General features: G+C 38.1%; 1 protein-coding gene across 1 annotated transcript in view; it reads right to left on the reverse strand.

Moving 5' to 3' along the window:
• Positions 1–17,934, reverse strand: part of OSTM1 (osteoclastogenesis associated transmembrane protein 1) — a 30,105-nt gene extending 12,171 nt beyond the window's left edge. The window contains exons 1-2 of the mRNA XM_081295832.1: positions 17,421–17,934; positions 9,635–9,749 (exon numbers count right to left, since the gene is read on the reverse strand). Coding sequence (XP_081151958.1) covers positions 9,635–9,749; positions 17,421–17,822 — 517 coding nt within the window. The 5' untranslated portion in view covers positions 17,823–17,934. The remainder of the gene's footprint in view (positions 1–9,634; positions 9,750–17,420) is intronic.
• Positions 17,935–18,144: the final 210 nt, after the last annotated feature.

Raw genomic sequence — 18,144 nt, forward strand, 5'->3', positions numbered from 1 at the left:
CCCACAAACATTTCCATCTGCTTTCTCTACTCCTGATTCTGGTTCTAGAACACAATTACATAAAATTCTAAAATTATACTAAAAGAACCGAATCAAATTCATGTGACCTATGAAGTCACATCATCATAGATGCCCTATTAATTGCTCTACAGGGATGTTCCACAGGAATGTTCCAAATATTTTCTATTCCCTAGTCCCCAGTCCAATTCCTGCCCCCTTAATTTCAACAGACAGCTTTATATGGCATCCACCTGACTCAGAAAGTTAACGCTAACTAAGAGTATCTTCTCAGCCATGCGTGGTAGTGCATGCCTGTTATCCTAGCTACTCGAGCCAAGGCAGAAGAAATGAAGTCCGAGGCCAGCCTGGTCAATTTAGCAAGACCCTGTTTCAAAATAAAACAAAAGGGCTGGGGATGTAACTCAGTGGAAGAGCACTTGCCTAGCTGCACAAGGCCCTGGGTTCAATACCTAATACCACCACCAAAAAAAATAAATAAATAAAAATCTTTCAACCAGGAGTGGAGAGATACCATACAAAACTACTGCAATGATCCAAATGGAATTCTTTGGTAGACAAGAGCTGAACAGGTAGACACTGGGACACAACACTAAAGGATGTCTCATGCATTATCAAAAACAACAATCACAACAATGAAAGCTGGCATGTGCTGAGTAATTGTTATGTTCCAAGCACTACGCTTATATTTGAAACACATTTACTTACTCAATTCTTGCAATGATTCTTTGAGGCAAGAATAAGAAACTTAGAGAAATTAAGAAGGTTGCCCAAGGACATGAAACTGATTAGCAAAAAGCCAGAATGTGTACTCAGTCTGATTCTTGAGCTTGTACTCTCAAACACAGCAAAATAAACAACACATTCACAGCTACATTCTTGACAATTAAAAAGTTCAAGACTCAGAGTCAACAAACACATGCCATGGCTCCTCCATCCAGCACACAGACATCTTACACCGTGCAGGGATTCAAGCAGTCTCTACCAACTCAACAGAGTTGGCAACCAAAATGAAACCCGAACCGGGTGAACTGGGTAGCAGCAACCAGCACTTTAAGACTCCTTTAGGCAAATTAGAAAAAGGCTCCTCCTCTAGGTGGATGAATTATGAAAGGGCACTCTTGCCTCAGAAGCCAACTAGAATTCACCCCATTCACTCCCTCATACACACGGCCTGTGCAGGGCCCCCTCTGAACCCAGTGAACACGGGGCCCTCTTAGTAAACCAAGTCCTAGATTCTTCTCTCTCTGAACTCGTATACCCTACATTCTCTGCAGCTTTGTTTTCCCAAGAACATGAGTTCCATACTAACTGTTCACCAGATCATTTAAAAATCTGAGGGTTCATTTTACAAACTGAAACTAAGAAACTAAGCCAGAGAAATGAGGTGGTATATTGAGGCCCATATACCAAGTTCATAAGGCACAGAAATACCAAATATACTTTCCAGACTCCTATATTCTCTTAATTGTACCATTTTTTTTACTACTTAAATATATTATTCAATTGTCAGTTTTCACAAAATTCAAATAATAAATTCTTTAAAATGTGTGTGTGGCCAGGTGCGGTGGCACATGCCTATAATCCCAGTGGCTCAGGGGGCTGAGACAGGAGAATGTTGGGTTTAAAGCCAGCCTCAGCAACAGCGAGGTGCTAAGCAACTCAGGGAGATCCTGTCTCTAAATAAAATACAAAATAGGGCTGGGGATGTGGCTCAGTGGTTGAGTGTCCCTGAATTCAGTCCCTAGTACCTCCCCCCAAAAAAAGAAAATGTGTGTTTGTGTGTGTGTGTTTGTGTATGTGTGTAAATGCCCCATGAAGTACTCTTGAATTCTCTTAGGGATGAGGCAGAGTATGTATATGTGTGTGTGTGTGTGTGTGTGTGTGTGTGTGTATAAACACAATTACATAGACACAGAATATTAGTATTTTAAGTTAATAAGAGTGAACAACACATTTTGTGTTTGATGCCTTGCAGGGAAGTTGAGGGAGCACAATTTCATCCACAGCAACAGGACATCTGTGTTATGATGAGCCATGTCATGACAACTAATGTATACAACATAAGAAGGAAAGCAGCATGTGTCCCAGCACTACCTGCAATAGTATAAAGCCTTTTACTATGAGATACCATAGCAATTTCTTCTACACATGATACATAATTAAAATAATTTCTTTATTTAAAAAGTAATTTATAAACAAAGCTTCTCTGAAGAACGAAAAGACATAATCTCTTGTATTTTACTAACAGCCATTTACATTTCACTGAAGATAATCTGCAAGTTAAACTAAAAGCTAATACATTCTTGTTATCTGGTTAAGCACTGTACTCAACCATCAAAACTTTTTCAATAACTGTTAGCAGAATCATAAGGCACAAAGGAGTTCATTATTTAATAGAGTTAAAAATGTCTTCATTATTAAAAAGCCCTGACTTTCTGCTTCAAAACAAAGGAACTTCAGTAAATTCCTCTTTTATCCTTTTCCTGAAACTGGGGCATAAGGTTATAAACAGTGAGAAGCTATGTATTTTAGAAATTAGTAAGTTAAAGAATATTAGCAATTATAAAGCTTCCTATAAGCACTAAGTGAAGTGGTCATTATGAATTTCCCTCTCTCAGATAATCAATGGAGCCTCATCAAGGACACATTAGCATAGCTTCTGTCTCAGTGAGGGCTCAGGCTTCAGCTTAAGAGGCAATCTTAAAGGTGCTAAGAATCCAAGTGAAGACCTTTCACAGAAGCCCAAAAAAATCATCATAATGGGAATTATGCATCTTTAAATAAAGTATTTGGCATCTATTACAAGTTTGTATAAAGAACTCTGCTGTTTTCAAAATCAGTTTTATAGAAAACAATAATCACTAACAGGGCAAGCTTCAGAATATCTAAAGTAAACTGTGGAAACTTTTAATTAAACTTAATAAGAAAACGTAGACATTTTAAAGATACAAATAAATAAACTCTGATGCTTAGTAGTCCATTTCCACTAGGTAAAATATGGGAAAGAGCTCTCATTAACTGACCTTCTGGTTAACCAGTAAGTTTCACTGTTGACTTTTCAAACATCAGTGCATAAGCCATATGTACTAATTTCAGGTTAATCTTCCTGTTATGAATCAGAATGTATATCAGGATTACATAGTGGTTCAATAGCATTGTTGTAATCATAAATTATCATTCATATCACTGTAGATATAGGCTGCTCACAAAGAAAAAGTATTTTTACCACGTAAGAGCAAACATCTGAAATAGTAAATTTGGAGGCCCTTCTTCATACAATAATTGTTCATGATATATACTACTTGCCAAAAAAAAAAAAAAAACACTTGACAATAAAACAGTCCATAGTCTCATCAAATCTGGTCACTCTGCTAATTATTCAACTTGGTATATACAAGATAACCAGGTAAGGTCTCAATAACAAGGCTATATATTCCTATGTCAACAATATATTACTGCTAACAGCTTTATAATTCTGTACAAGAAAAATCATTTATATAGTTTCTTTACCCCTTAGCAGTCATTCTCCACAAGGAAAAGCTAATATCCATGTTATTTATACTGTGGTAGAAAGAGCTGGACTCTTTTTAAAAAAAAAATCTATTTATGTATTCTAATTTGTTCTACATGACAGCAAAATGCATTTCAATTCATAGTACACATATAGAGCACAATTTTTCACATCCCTGGTTGTACACAAAGTAGAGTCACAACATTCGTATCTTCATACATGTACTTAGGGTAATGATATCCATCTCATTCCACCATTTTTCCTACCTCCCATCCCCCCCTTCCCCTCCCTTCCCTTTGCCCTATCTAAAGTTCCTCCATTCCTCCCATCCCCATTATGGATCAACATCCACATATCAGAGAAAACATTTGGCCTTTGGTTTTTTGGGATTGGCTTACTTCACTTAGCATAATATTCTCCAACTCTATCCATTTACCTGCAAATGCTATTATTTTATTCTCTTTCAATGCTGAGTAATATTCCATTGTGTATATACACCACAGGTGAAGAGCTGGACTCTTAACGTTTCTTTTGATGTTCCATCAATTTCTAATAATTCATTTCCTATCAAGAGCAATACTATTCAAAGACAGAAATTCTAAAGAAAAAAAGGAACGTGGATGGCACTCATCCTCTATTGGATTCCTACCCTTCTTTTCATTAAACAATAACCACAGAAACTAGGTGCCAACCCTATTTCAAGTTAAATTGGGCTGGGGATGTGGCTCAGTGGTAGAGACCTTGCCTAGCATGTACAAGTCCCTGAGTTCAATCCCTAGCACTGCCAAAGAAGGAGGAAAAAAAAAGTTAAATCCAGTAGAGGTTTTGGGCTGTGTATTATTTTTAATAATATCCCTTCTAACAATATCTTTATATGTTTATATTTTCAAATAATACTATTTTTATGAAAATTCAAATAGCCACTTCTATGGTCTGAATACAGTCATGCATAACTTAAGGTCAGGGACACATTCTGAAAAATGCTTCATTTTATAATTTTTTCATTGTGTGAAAGTCAGAGTGTATGTAAACAACTCTGGATAGTATAGCCTTCCACAGACCTAGGCTACATGATATAGTGTCATGCTCTTCAGCTACAAACCAATAAAGCCTGCTACTGTACTAGATTATAACACAATGATTAACTACTTGTACACCTAAACATATAATAATATAACAAATTAGAATAAAATAAAATAAAATAAAAACTTAAACACATAGTAAAGGCAGAATAAAAATACAGTACAAAAAATTTAAAATGGCAACCTATTTAGGGCACTGACCATGAGTGGTACCTACAGAACTAGTTACTCTGGGTGAGTGATTACAAAGGCCTAGAATATTAACTGTAGACTTCACAAATACTGCACACTTAGGCTACAGTAAATTTATTCCTAAGATTTTTCTTCAATAATAAACTAACTTAACTTACTGTAACTTTTGTATTCCATGAACTTTTATATTTTTTAAACTTTTTGAATCTTATTATAACATTTAGCTTAAAACACATACATTGTACAGCTATAAAAGAATATTTTTCTTTATATTTTTAGTTAAAAAATTGGGGGGATGGTATTGGGGATTGAACCCCAGGGCATTCTGCCACCGTGCTACATCTCCAACCCTTTATATTTTTCAGATAAGGTCTCAGTAAGTTGCAAAGGCAGGCCTCAAACTTGCAATCCTCCTGCCTCAGTCTCCCAAGTTGCTAGGATTATAATATGTGCCCCTGCACTCCACTTTAGTTAAAAATTAAGACACAAGAACCAGGCACTGTGGCACTTGCCTGTTTGATATGCTTAATAACAGCTGTTTATTATAGAGATTAGCATACCTACATCTGGCTTCGATATTTCAGTGAAGCTCTGAATGTAAACTTTTTCAGGAGGGGGACACCAGGGATTAAACTCAGGGGTACTCAACCACTGAGCCACATCCCCAGTCCTATTTTATATTTTATTTAGAGACAGGGTCTCACTGAGTTGCTTAAAGCCTCACTTTTGCTGAGGCTGGCTTTGAACTCACAATCCTCCTGCCTCAGCCTCCAGAGTCCCTGGGATTATAGGCATGTGCCACTGCTCTGGGCTGAACATAGGCTTTAAAATTGATACTAGAACAAGTTAAGACTTTGGGGACTACTGGGATGGAATGAATGTGTTTTGCATGTGAGAATTACATGAATTTGGGCGGCTAGGGTGTTGAAACTTAATGGCCAATATGACCATTAAGTATCAAGTGATGGGGCCTTTAAAGCTGACTAAGTCAATGAGGACTCCTGCCTCATGAACAAGATTAAGGTTCTTAGAAAACAAGTTTTACACAGAGTCTTTTGGCTATTCCACTCTTCTGCTATGTGAAGACATGGTTTTTGTTCCCCTGTTGCCCTTTCTGTCCCTTCTGCCATGTGAGGACAGAGCACATGGTGCCATCTTTGAGGAATAGGCCTTCACCAGACACTGAACCTGCTAGAGCCATGATCTTAGACTTCCCAGTCTCCAGGATGGTGAGAAATAAATTTTTATTGTTTATAAATTACATAATCTGTGGTATTTCATTACAGCAGCACAAAGAGAGCCTCTTAAATTCATTTAATTTTTTTACTTATATAATTAATAGTTTTGTACTTACTACCAAAAGGAAATAGACATTTTATTTCAAAATATACATTTGTACAAAACGGATCACATATTGATTTAAGTCTGAGTTAAAAACAAACTTTTTAAAGAAATTAGTGGTCTTTGTTCTTCTTTTGTAATTTTTTTCCTTTCCATTTTTCCTTTTAGATGATAGACTATACCAACTCCATACTATTTACTATTAAGATCCCTACTACTGGCATCATTTATCAACTGTGTATCTGCAAATTTAATAATCTGATCATTGAAAAAGGTAACTAAGATAAGTGGGCTAAATCCCTAAAAAACAAATGCCAAATGTCTTCTTTGATATAAGGAAGGCAACTAAGAACAGAGCAGGGAGGAAGAGCATGAGAAGAAGATCACCATTAAAAAGGGACGAGAGGGGGGAGGGAAAAGGAGAGAGAAGGGAAATTGCATGGAAATGGAAGGAGACCCTCATTGTTATACAAAATTACATATAAGAGGTTGTGAGGGGAAAGGGGAAAAAAAACAAGGGAGAGGAATGAATTACAGTAGATGGGGTAGAAAGAGAAGATGGGAGGGGAGGGGAGGGGGGATAGTAGAGGATAGGAAAGATAGCAGAATACAACAGTCACTAGCATGGCAATATGTAAAAACGTGGATGTGTAACCGATGTGATTCTGTAATCTGTATACGGGGTAAAAATGGGAGTTCATAACCCACTTGAATCAAATGTATGAAATATGATATGTCAAGAGCTTTGTAATGTTTTGAACAACCAATAAAAAAAAAAGTGGATGTGTAACCGATGTGATTCTGCAATCTGTATACGGGGTAAAAATGGGAGTTCATAATCCACTTGAATCAAATGTATGAAATATGATATGTCAAGAGCTTTGTAATGTTTTGAACAACTAATAATAATAAAAAAAAAAAGATAAGTGGGCTAGTGGCTCATGCTTAACAATTTCACAGATTCTGAGAAAGCTGGTCATTCTTTGTGTTTAAATAAAAAGATATTTATCCAGAAGTTGTTTTTTGAATATTTATATTGTGATTTTTGTATATATACAAAATGACAGCACCCTAATCAAATTTCTAATTGAGCATGATTAGTTTAAAATTTTAGTGTGACGTGATCACCTTCTGCCATTTTATTAAAAGAGTAATTACACTTTTTTAAAGTCCCTGATTTAAAAAAAAAAAAAAAAGACTGGATAGACAGGACATTGATTTTTCTTTTACATGTAAAGCTAAAAAGAACTATTTATATGACTAATTATCAACATAAGACAGCTAGGATCCAATGAAATCAATGGCCTAATAGATCTGAGGTTGTTAAAGATGAAGCTGCTGATGCCTGATCAGTGTAGGGCTGACATTATAACATGTATAATTTCATTTTTTAAAAGGTATTTTTTAAAAGGCATTTTTATACATTATCTAGTTTGAATTTTAGGTAGAACTAATTGATCTTGCAGGAGGTGGAAAGTACTTTACATTTATATTTTTAGCAAAAGATCTGACTTTTAAGTTGCGTATGGTGGTACACACCTGTAATCCTAGCTCCTTGGGAAGCCAAAGCAGGAGGATCACAGGCTCAAGGTCAGCCTAGACAACTTAGCAAGATCCTATCTCAAACCGAAATTATTTTTAAAAAGGGCTAGGGATGTTGCTAATTGGTAGAGCACATGCAACCATGTGGCCCTTGGTTCAATCACCAGTATTACCAAAAAAGGATATGAAACATGTCTATGTCTACAGTATAAAAGTTAAACTTTAGTGGGGCTAAGTGTATTTATATTTCTTAAAATGGAGATTGTACAATGAATTTGTCAAACTACACTTTAATTTTTTTGTAGTTGTTTTCTTTTTTAGTACTGGGGATTGAACTTAATCACTGAGCCAAATCCACAACCCTTTTTTAATATTTTATTTAGAGAAACAGTCTCGCTGGAGGGCATAGCTAAATTGCTGAGGATGGCTTTGAACTCCTGATCCTTCTGCCTCAGCCTTCTCAGCCACTGGGATTACAGGCATGCACCATGGCACCTGGCCAAACAGTACTTTAAAACACAAAGTTTGGGTTGGGGTTGTGGCTCAATGGTAGAGTACTTGCCTCACATGTGTGAGGCACTGGGTTCAATTCTCAGCACCGCATATAAATAAACGAATAAAATAAAGATCCGTCAACGCTAAAAAATATTAAAAAGAAAAACACAAAGCTAGGTGGCTCTGGGGGTAACCCAGCATCAGAGTGTGTTCCTAAGAACCTGGGTCAATCCCCTGAGAAAAAGGGGGAAAATGTTAGACATTAACTCATGAAAAAACACTGTCCTCTAAAATGAACAGTCATAAAACGTTCTGAATTTAGTTCTAGACTTTTTATTTAATTGCTGACTTGTTACCTTGCTTAGCTCCCAATTTTTTCCTTCCTTCAAATTCCTTTTCTCATGCTACATCTTATGCTACATTATACAAGTATATGTTGTCCAAGAAAGAATGCTTTCTTAAATTTTGATAGTTTAAATTATTTGAATAATCCTTTAAATAACATTTTCAGAAAATGTCTATATTGTCATTATTAAATAGGTATGCAGGGAGCATAATGAGAAGCTCTATAAAGTAATTTGGTACAGATTCTAGTTAAAATGCTTGTCTTAGAATGCCTAGCACTAAATAAACAGAAAACAGTCGAAAAATTTGAGGAGTCCAAAATTATAGAAAACTATTTTAATTCCACTTGAAATACTAAATGTAAGTCATGATAAATTTTAAAGTATAAACAAAACAATGAATGGGAGGTAAGTTTTTAAATGCATAATCCTGGAAAAGAAAACAACCAATCTCTCTACCTCTAACATATTCTCATCACAAATTTGAATGTTCTGCTTTTAAAATTTCTGTACATTTTGAACAGGTATTAAATACATACCATAAAATTCAAAGGGCACAAATGTAAACACAGTGAAAACCAGGTCTTCCTTTCCTGCCCACTCAGCTATCCAGTTCACTTTCCTGAAAGTACACATGTACTTTTAAGACAGAAGATATCCAACTTCTCTACACCTTGCTTCTTTCATATGGTCATATGTCTTGGACAAATTAATCTTAATTGTAAAATTAAGAGTCTCTTGAATAATTAATTTTTAAAACAATCATTTAAGAGAGGTTCTAATATTACCACCAATTTACAAATGACGAAACTGAAGTTTCAAGAGGCAAAGTTAATGGCCTAAAATCTGACAGCTGGTAAGTAGCAGGGGTTAGGATCAAACCCACGACTGACTTCAAAGCTCATATTATTCTTTGTTACACTTTTCTAACTTTCAGTATTTGCCCAAGTAGTTACCAATAACAAACCATGATGCTAATGATGGTTCATTTAAACTTAGTAATAAAAAGCATTATATAGTTTCAGAGCTTTTTAAATCAACTAAAATAAAATCTGTCATCTATACCACTGAACCAAGTGCAACGTTAAAATGGAGGAATTACTTACTTGCACAATTTGCCTCCTTCCATGTGGTATTAAAAAACTCAGAGAGAATCACAACTATTTGCATTCTATCTGCCATTAAAAGACTTCTGACACAACTCTGACTCTCTGAAGTATTCTGAAAACAAAAGATAAGAAAAATACAATCTGAGTATTTTTAGACTTTTCAAACAACTTGAGGCAAACATCTTATAAAATAATTAAAACATTTATTATAAACCTTGTAAGATTCTGATGTGATCAGATAATGGTGATATTAATAGTAACAATGATAATGAAACAATTAGCAGCTATCATTATTGGCATCCATTTCACCTGCAATAGTACAGTCTCAACTAATTAGGTCTCAGTTGCTTTGCTTGTGTGTCATAATCTCTTACTTTTTATGCATGAGGAAAAATTCTGGAACATTACCAAAATGCAGCAGTAAGTATCTGTGGATAACAGAAATATGGCAGTTTTTACTTTTACTTCTCTTAAGCTGTCTAATTTTTTTACAGTGAACATGTTTACATACACATGTGTACATATATACATACACATACAGAATTTTTAATCTGTGGGTAAATGATCACAAATCATTTGGTTTCATCTTTTGAGCAATTTTTGGTTCAAAGTCTTACAATACATGAGAAAATCCAGTGACATATCCAGTTAGTATCCAAACAGTTGGTACTCAGACAGGAAAATATGCTTTCTACAGATCATCTTAATCATGAGAGAAACTCATGCTATGCAAATAAACCCAAGCTCCTAAATTACTTAATCCTTACTGTTTACTTTTCTTTGTGTTCCAAGCAAAAAACTGTATTCTACTGACCATTCATTCCTTCAATTATTTAACTCCTGCTATTTGCCAGAAACCAAACAAATCCTGGAGTTTTGAGCACATAAAAGTATGAGAACGCCATCAATACTGGGGCTTCCAGAACCTCCCTGAAGATACAGGTAAGGAGCTATGCAATGGGATGAGTAATAAGAAACAGTGGTAACTCTAGGGAAAGAACTGATCAGCTGTGTGGGGTGAGAAAGAAAGAAAGGCAGGCTTAAAGCAAAGATTCTTGCTTTAAAATATTACTGGCATTCATTTCTGAAAGCTAGTCTTCTTTGTGGTTTAGTTTTGTCGTCTCGGTAAAATAGTGAATTGAACAAAACATTTTAAAATTATTTTCCTGGAGTGATCTCAAAGTAATACAAGTAGTAGGAGAAAATTTTTTTTTCAAGGGCATGATTACTGGGGATTGAACCCAAGGGCACTCTACCACTGAGCTACATCCACAGCCTCTTTTTTTGTTTATTTTTGAGACAGGGTCTCATTAAGTTGGCCTCAAACTTGCAATTCTCCTGCCTCAGCCTTCTGAGTTGTTGGGATTGCAGGCATACACCACCATATTCTGCTTTTTATTTTAAATAGAGCTTAGCCAAGAAATCCAACAAGCCTAGATCAGTAGTTGATAATCTTGGGCAGCTGACCTAAGCTGCCTGGGGTTCAGTTTCATAATCATGAGTCCTACAGTTACTATATTAAATGAAATAATATGTTAATCACTTAATATAACATCTGGCACACAGTAACTGCTATATGGTATTTCACCTAGCTACCTTGCTACCAACCTGGAATGCTCTAAGTGGATATATTTGGCTAAGTGTAGTCAGTTACTTAAGTTGCATCTCCACAAATTGACAACTAGTAACTTAAAGAACCAATACAGCATAGCTAGCTGTAGTGGTACATACCTGTAATCCCACCTACTCACAGGCTGAGACAGAAGGTCTCTGAGTTCAAGGTCAGCCTGGACAACTTAGCGAAAACCTCTCTCAAAATAAAAAGTAAAAAGGGCTAAAGATGTATCTCAGTGGTAGAGTGCTCCTGGTTCAGTCCCCAGTAGCCCTCACCCCTGCTAAGAAATAAATACAGTATGGCCTGTACAGGTGCTCAACATGAGGAATAGCTCAGGTGAGGAAGACATCCTTTTGAGAAAGGAAAGAGAATTCTAAACTGTAGAATAAAAGGATCATATGGTAAAAGTGATTATGTGGTATTTGTAAGTATTCAGTAGACAAATATCGCTAGAGTCCCCATAATGAAAGACATCAGAAGGGTAAGTTAAAACACGGATGGGAAAGGCCTTAAGGGTCATGAGGGTCAGTAGGAAATTCTTGAAGACTTCTGAGGACAGTGACAAGAAAAGTAAGAGTGTGGGGAACAAATGTCTAGCTCATGATATTTAGGGTGAGGAGGATCGAGACTAATTTGAATATTCCCATAGTTCAGGTCTGATGAAAAGATGGAGGCAACACTGGAGATGGAAAGGAAGTGATGAATAATCCCAATGATGATGATGTGTTTGTTGAGCAGTTAGTTCTAAATGCTCCAAGAGCAGTAGCCCATTTCATCCTCCTAACACTTCTATAAAATTAGTGTTATCCACCTGAATTCAAAGACTACCTCTTCCTCTGCATGACCTTGGATAAGCTACTTAACCACACTGAGGCTGTTTCTTTCTTTTTTTTTTTTTTAACTTTATTTATTTATTTATTTATATGTGGTGCTGAGGATCGAAGCTAGGGCCTCGCATATGCTAGGTGAGTGGTCTACCACTGCCCAAGGCTGTTTCTTATAGCATGATATCCACCTCTATGTGTGTCCAGGTTTTCCATCTATACATTAAGTTCCCATAGGAGGAAACTCTAACACCTAACACAGTAGCTGAAATACTGGTCCTTGATTTATACTTAAAATTGTTAATACCCAAATCTGCCATCATCATTTGGCAGAATCCTCACTATCATGAACCCAACGGTCCACATTCCTCATGCCTGCACCTAGGAAGTTGGGAGCAGCTGGCAAAAAGTTAAAAACCAAGCAGACTGTTTCCAGCATAAATCCATAATCCTAAACTACACTCCTCACTTTCTTGCTGCTTTCCTTTTTATAACCATTATTTCAAATCTTCTCCATACTCCCTGAAACTTGGACAACAGACTTCTCTTTACTCTCAAGAGAAGATCTAATCTCCTAGTTGGCAGAAGAAACAGAAGACATGAAGCCCAAACTGATTTGCCTCACTCTACACTCACCCTCTCCTTCTACCCTCGGGTTACAGTGGAGAAAGTGCCTGCCTCTGAAAGGCCCATCTCTCCTTGCATACCCTAGATTCTGCCCACTCTGCCTTCCCTGGAAACTGACCTTATCTGTTTCTCCAGTTTCTCTTACAGAACCATTCACCTCTACAAGGTCTTCACCTTTCCCATTAACCTTCAAACATGTTGCTGGGTGCACAGGCATGCACCTGCAGTCCCAGCTACTCAGAAGGCTGAAGCATGAGGATCACTTGAATGCAGTGGTTTGAGGTCAGCCCATCTCCATAAACAAATAAATTTTAAACATGTTTCACTCTCATCTTAGGAAAGGAAAAAAGGAAGGAGATAGAGGGAAAAGAATTGAAAGAAATCAAAGAAAATCACTCATGACATGTTTTTCTTATTTCTCCTTTAAGGCCAAACTCCCACAGTAATGCAGGTTCACTCTTCCCACTCCCTCATTTTCCATTCACTGTTTAACCCACCCTATTCTTGCTGCATCCCCAAGCAATCCATTGAAATCATTCTTATTAATGTCAGCGATAGTGCTGCTGTTGATAGATGTACTTTCAACCCCTCAGCAGGATTTGACACAAATAACCACTCCTTCCCTTGTTTGGTTTACAGGATCCTACATTCTCTTCATTTTTCTTCATCTCTGTGACTCCTTCTCAGCTTCCTTTGATAGTTTATCCTCTATCCCAAACTTCAACTCTTAGCTTCCACCTGCACGTGTTGAGTGTGCATATGCGTGCCCTGGGGACTGAACCAAAGACCTTGTGCGTGGTTGGCAAGTGCTGTACCACTGAGCCCACAGCCCTCTCAAGTGTTCTCACTCTTTCTTCAGGTATACTCATCTATGCTGTAGTTTCAGGGATTATTTTTATGCCTAGAACTTCTAAAGGTTTTATGTCTAGTCCAGACCTCTAGACATCTATTGCCCAACCACATATGCAATTATCTCCTCTTAAGTGTCTAAAAATACCTCAAAACCAACAATTCAAAATCAAGTGAATGATTTCCCACCAAACAGGCTCTTTCTTCCATCTCACTAAATGTCAACCCTGTCACTAAACTACTCTTATTAAAACCCTGGAAATCATCAATTCCTTTTTCACTCCCCACATTTAATTAACAACCAAGCCTTGTCATTTCTACTTCTTAAATATCTCCGAAATCTATCTATTTCTCCCCACACAAGGGCCTCATGTAACCTACCCACCACCATTTCTCACATCACTGTAATAATCTCCTAATTCATCTCCCCACATGTCCTGTTTCCCTACCTCCCCCAAGCCCTATCCCCTCCATTTTCTTTCATGTTGCCCAAATGGCCTTTAGTACATATCTGACCATGTCATTCCACAGAATTAATCCTTCCAGCAATACTGCACTGCCTAAAATCTGAGTCTACGATCCTTAGCACTCCCTACAAGGAAGACAGGACCTAGTACCTGCCCACTTCTTCAGGCTCAAATCACTAGTCTCCCTGTTCTCTGTGCTTTTTTCAAACACACCAAACCCTCAGAGTCTTCACACCTGCCATTTCTTTACATATATACCTTTTCTCCCCACCCTACGCCCTCTCACATTTCAGGTGTCAGCTCTAGGTATTGGTCTCTTTACCTACCCCCAACCATTCAAGATTAGTACCTGGTTATATGCTTTGGTACATCTGGGTTTTTTCTTTACAATATTTATCACACTTGAATTAAATGATTACCTGTATGATGACACACTTAACAATCTGTTTTCAGTCAACAAGCTTTGCTCATTTGAAGAGAATTACTAGTAACTACCACAGCCTGCACATAATAGGTATTCAATGTTTTGAATGAATGCATAAGAATTAAGTTTTCTGATATCTAATGAAAGACATGTTATGCTATGCTCCCATCTTTACCCTATATTACTAAGAATTTGTTCGTTAACCTACAGTAAAAATAAAGATTATACTATGTTCTCATTTTTACCCTTTACTCCTAAAAATGTTGTTGAATACTCTCCAGATGCATAACCCAAATGACTAGCACTTTCACAAACATGTGTGTAACAATATGTACTCAGATATATCTATTTGAGTTTTAAATAAGCCAATAGAATAGGCTAGAACTTACTATCTCAAAATCTGAGGGGGCTAAAGCATCCTTAAAACCAATCTCATGAGGCTGAACAGATCAATGTTTATCAGTTTAACCATTCAGGGTTCACAAATCACTGTGTTCTTTACTGTGCGGTTACAAAACTACATGAGATCCTAGTCCCAGTAGTTCCACAAGGAAGAATCAAGAATATAGGATTCTCATCAGATAATTCCATTAGTTAAACTAATTCACTTGCTATCCCACATGAACAGCCTGGCTAGTTTCTAACCTTAGATTTTTTTTTCTCCTTATTCAATTCCTATCCTCTCTCAAGCTGAGTCTATTCATCTTAAAGAAAGTCAGAAATTCAGCCTGTGGGTTTTCTCTGATTAAACAATCACACCTTGCTCTCTGTCCTCTTCTTTCAGCATCTCCTTCATCCTTTCCTTCTACATTGCTATGGTATAATTTATTTCCTTCTACATTGCTATGGTATAATTTATATAATTTATAATATTTTCCTTTTTCTTAATATGTTTATTTCTCCAACCATACTGATAATTTGAGGCCTGGGCCTTATTCTCTTTCTCCCTCTATATCCTCTTACCAGCCCAACTTTCAAGTAGTAGGTACTTGCTAAATAAACTGATTTAAATGAAAGACTAGTCTAATGAGTCAAAGAAAATACATTACTCTGGAAAAATAAACCTCCCCTCAAAAGACAACTAATTTCCTCAAGTTCCATTCACATGATAATCAGAACACATTTTTTCCATAGGTTCGTTATTACAATAATGATTCAGTTTCCAAACCAAGCCACAAAAGCCTACTAAATCCATAAAGCACCTATAAAAATCATGCTTTTGAGGTAATGAACTACCTTCAGCTCTACTGAGGAAAGAAGGGGAACAGAGACCAAAGTCTAGGATGAACTGGAGAGGAAACGCAGATTTGAGAAAAGGTTTTCTGGCCTCTTTTCACCTCTTTACTCTCTTCACACTAGGGTGAGGTGAGCTAGGTGCCTATGTTACTGGCAGAATCTGAGGCACAGAAGGAAAAGAAGGGGTATGGGGAACTCATGTGGAAATGCATACCTATAATACTGTACTACTAGAGTTTGGGATAATTTTTTCTTAAATCTATAGTATCTATACAAATTAGAAAAGTATTTGCTGCCTCAAAAGCTGTATATCATGACTCATGGCTATTCTGCCCATAACAGCACTTGTTCTTTATAGTAAAAGTCACCCTAAAAACTACTCAACTAACTTTTCAAAAACCAAATATGATGTCCTGTTATTCCCTGCTATAGTTCACAGGGACAATCCATGGGTACATAAAGTCACAGAGAAATATATTTTATATATACACATATTTTTAAATATGTAAATATGTATAGCCTCTAATAGTACACTTGGAATATACTGCATGTAAGCCTAAATTTATTTAAACTATTTTGAAAAACCAATTCTTTACAGATTAATTGACCACAGAATTTATTTAATGCAAATAAATTCATTTATGTAAAATAATATCAGCTGGCTTAAAGCACAATGCAACTATATACAAGTTTATATTTATCCATATCAATTATGATTTATGAGATAACTCTAACCACATTTTCATGAGACTACTTGCTGTCCCCTCAACACAAGAGGAACTTTCCCACTCCCCAACCTCCCTTGATCCTCATGTTTTCCCCTTACCAGGCATCCTTGTGACTCAGTTCACCAACTGTGACACTCTAAAACTTTCCTAGTCTATATCCTAGACAGTTCTTACAACAGTAATAGTCTTTTTTTTTTTTAATTAAATCCTACTACATGACCAGGAAAGCTTTCAGGGTGCCAAGAATGGAGGGCAGACTTACCATTTCCTAAAATTTTAACTCCCATAGATGGAGAGCTATTACTCCAGTTTTCCTTGACTTCATTTATCCCACACTTTACAAATGAGAAAACAAGCAGAGAGTGTAACTTGCTTAGAGTATAGCACTAACAAGCAGAATGGAATTGGATTCCTGGCCAACTAGCTCCACACTGGCTTAATCAATAAGACGAACTCGCATACATATCTCTTTTAATTATTTTAACATCCACATTAAGCAGCTATTGTTGTTTTGTTTTCGTTTTATAGTTGAGGAAACTAAGGCTCTGAAAAGATCATTCATCCAAATACACACTGCTAACAATGGGTGAATCTGAACATTTCTGGCTACAAAGCTCACGCTTCTAACCACTACCTGCTTCTCCACTCCACTGTAGTTTCAAGAAAGGGTTCTTTCAGGGACTTCCAGGTTGAGACTGGGGGGTGGGGAGCAGTGGCAGAAGCGGCGGGAGAGGGAGAAGGAAGAAGATAGTTTGGAAAGCAGGATCCCCAAGAAAACAAGTCACACCCATCTGAAAATAAGTACCAACAGGATGCACAACAGCACCTATAAAGGTAAAAATGCAAACCCCAAGCGCCATAATGCCATCCAATGCCCCAAACTCCACACTCAGTTCAACCCCCCCTTTTTTTTTATGGCTGGAAAACTGAAGCCTCCTGACTTGACCATCATTACAACCTTCTCCTCTCCCAGCACTACATGGCATAGGTGCCGGGTGTGTTCCTCTACCCACCCCCACGGATCGGCTGATGTTGTCCATCTTGCTGACGACCTGTTGGAAGAGCAGGTGGCAGGACTGGCAGATGCGCACGGGCCGGGCGCTGCGCACTAGACACCCGGTCAGTTCTGCGCTGCTGTTGGCGAAGTCCAGCAGCAGCTCCTGGCACTCAGGATCCAGATTCGGCAGATCCGGGGGTAACGTCAGTGGCCCCAAACCTCCGCCCCGTAGCAGGGATATGGTCAAGTCCTCCACCTCCAGCAGTTGCTGCTCGGACAGGAGGTCGAGCAAGATCCTGCGCGGACTGCTGCCGAAAGGGAGCGCGCCCAAGGCCAGCCTCGACCACAGTGGCAATAACAGCAGCAGCCAACGCAGCAGCGACGCTCTCCGCCGCGCCACTGTCGGGTCCTGATCCATCACTGGGTTCCCAAGCCCCAGGTCGCACACCGCTGCTTCTCCGCCCCCCGCCGGCACAGCCCCAGCTGCCGCTTCCGGCTTCCGCGGGCGCAGGCCGAGAGCGGGGTCACGAGGCACGCGCGTCACGGCCCCGCCCCCGGTGCGCGGCGCCCCGCCCCATTGGCGGCCGACGGCCTCAGGCTCAGGGGGCGCGCGCGCAGGGACGCGCGGATGCGGAGGCTTCGCTGTCGAGCGCGCGCCGGACGCTGGGCTAAGAGCGCGCGAGGCTCTCAGCACAGGCTTCCAGCTCTTTGAAAAATCCCACCTTGCGGGTCTTGACCCT

This window comes from Spermophilus citellus, assembly GCF_964194105.1.
Source record: "Spermophilus citellus genome assembly, chromosome: 5".
In the NCBI taxonomy this organism is placed as follows: Eukaryota; Metazoa; Chordata; class Mammalia; order Rodentia; family Sciuridae; genus Spermophilus; species Spermophilus citellus.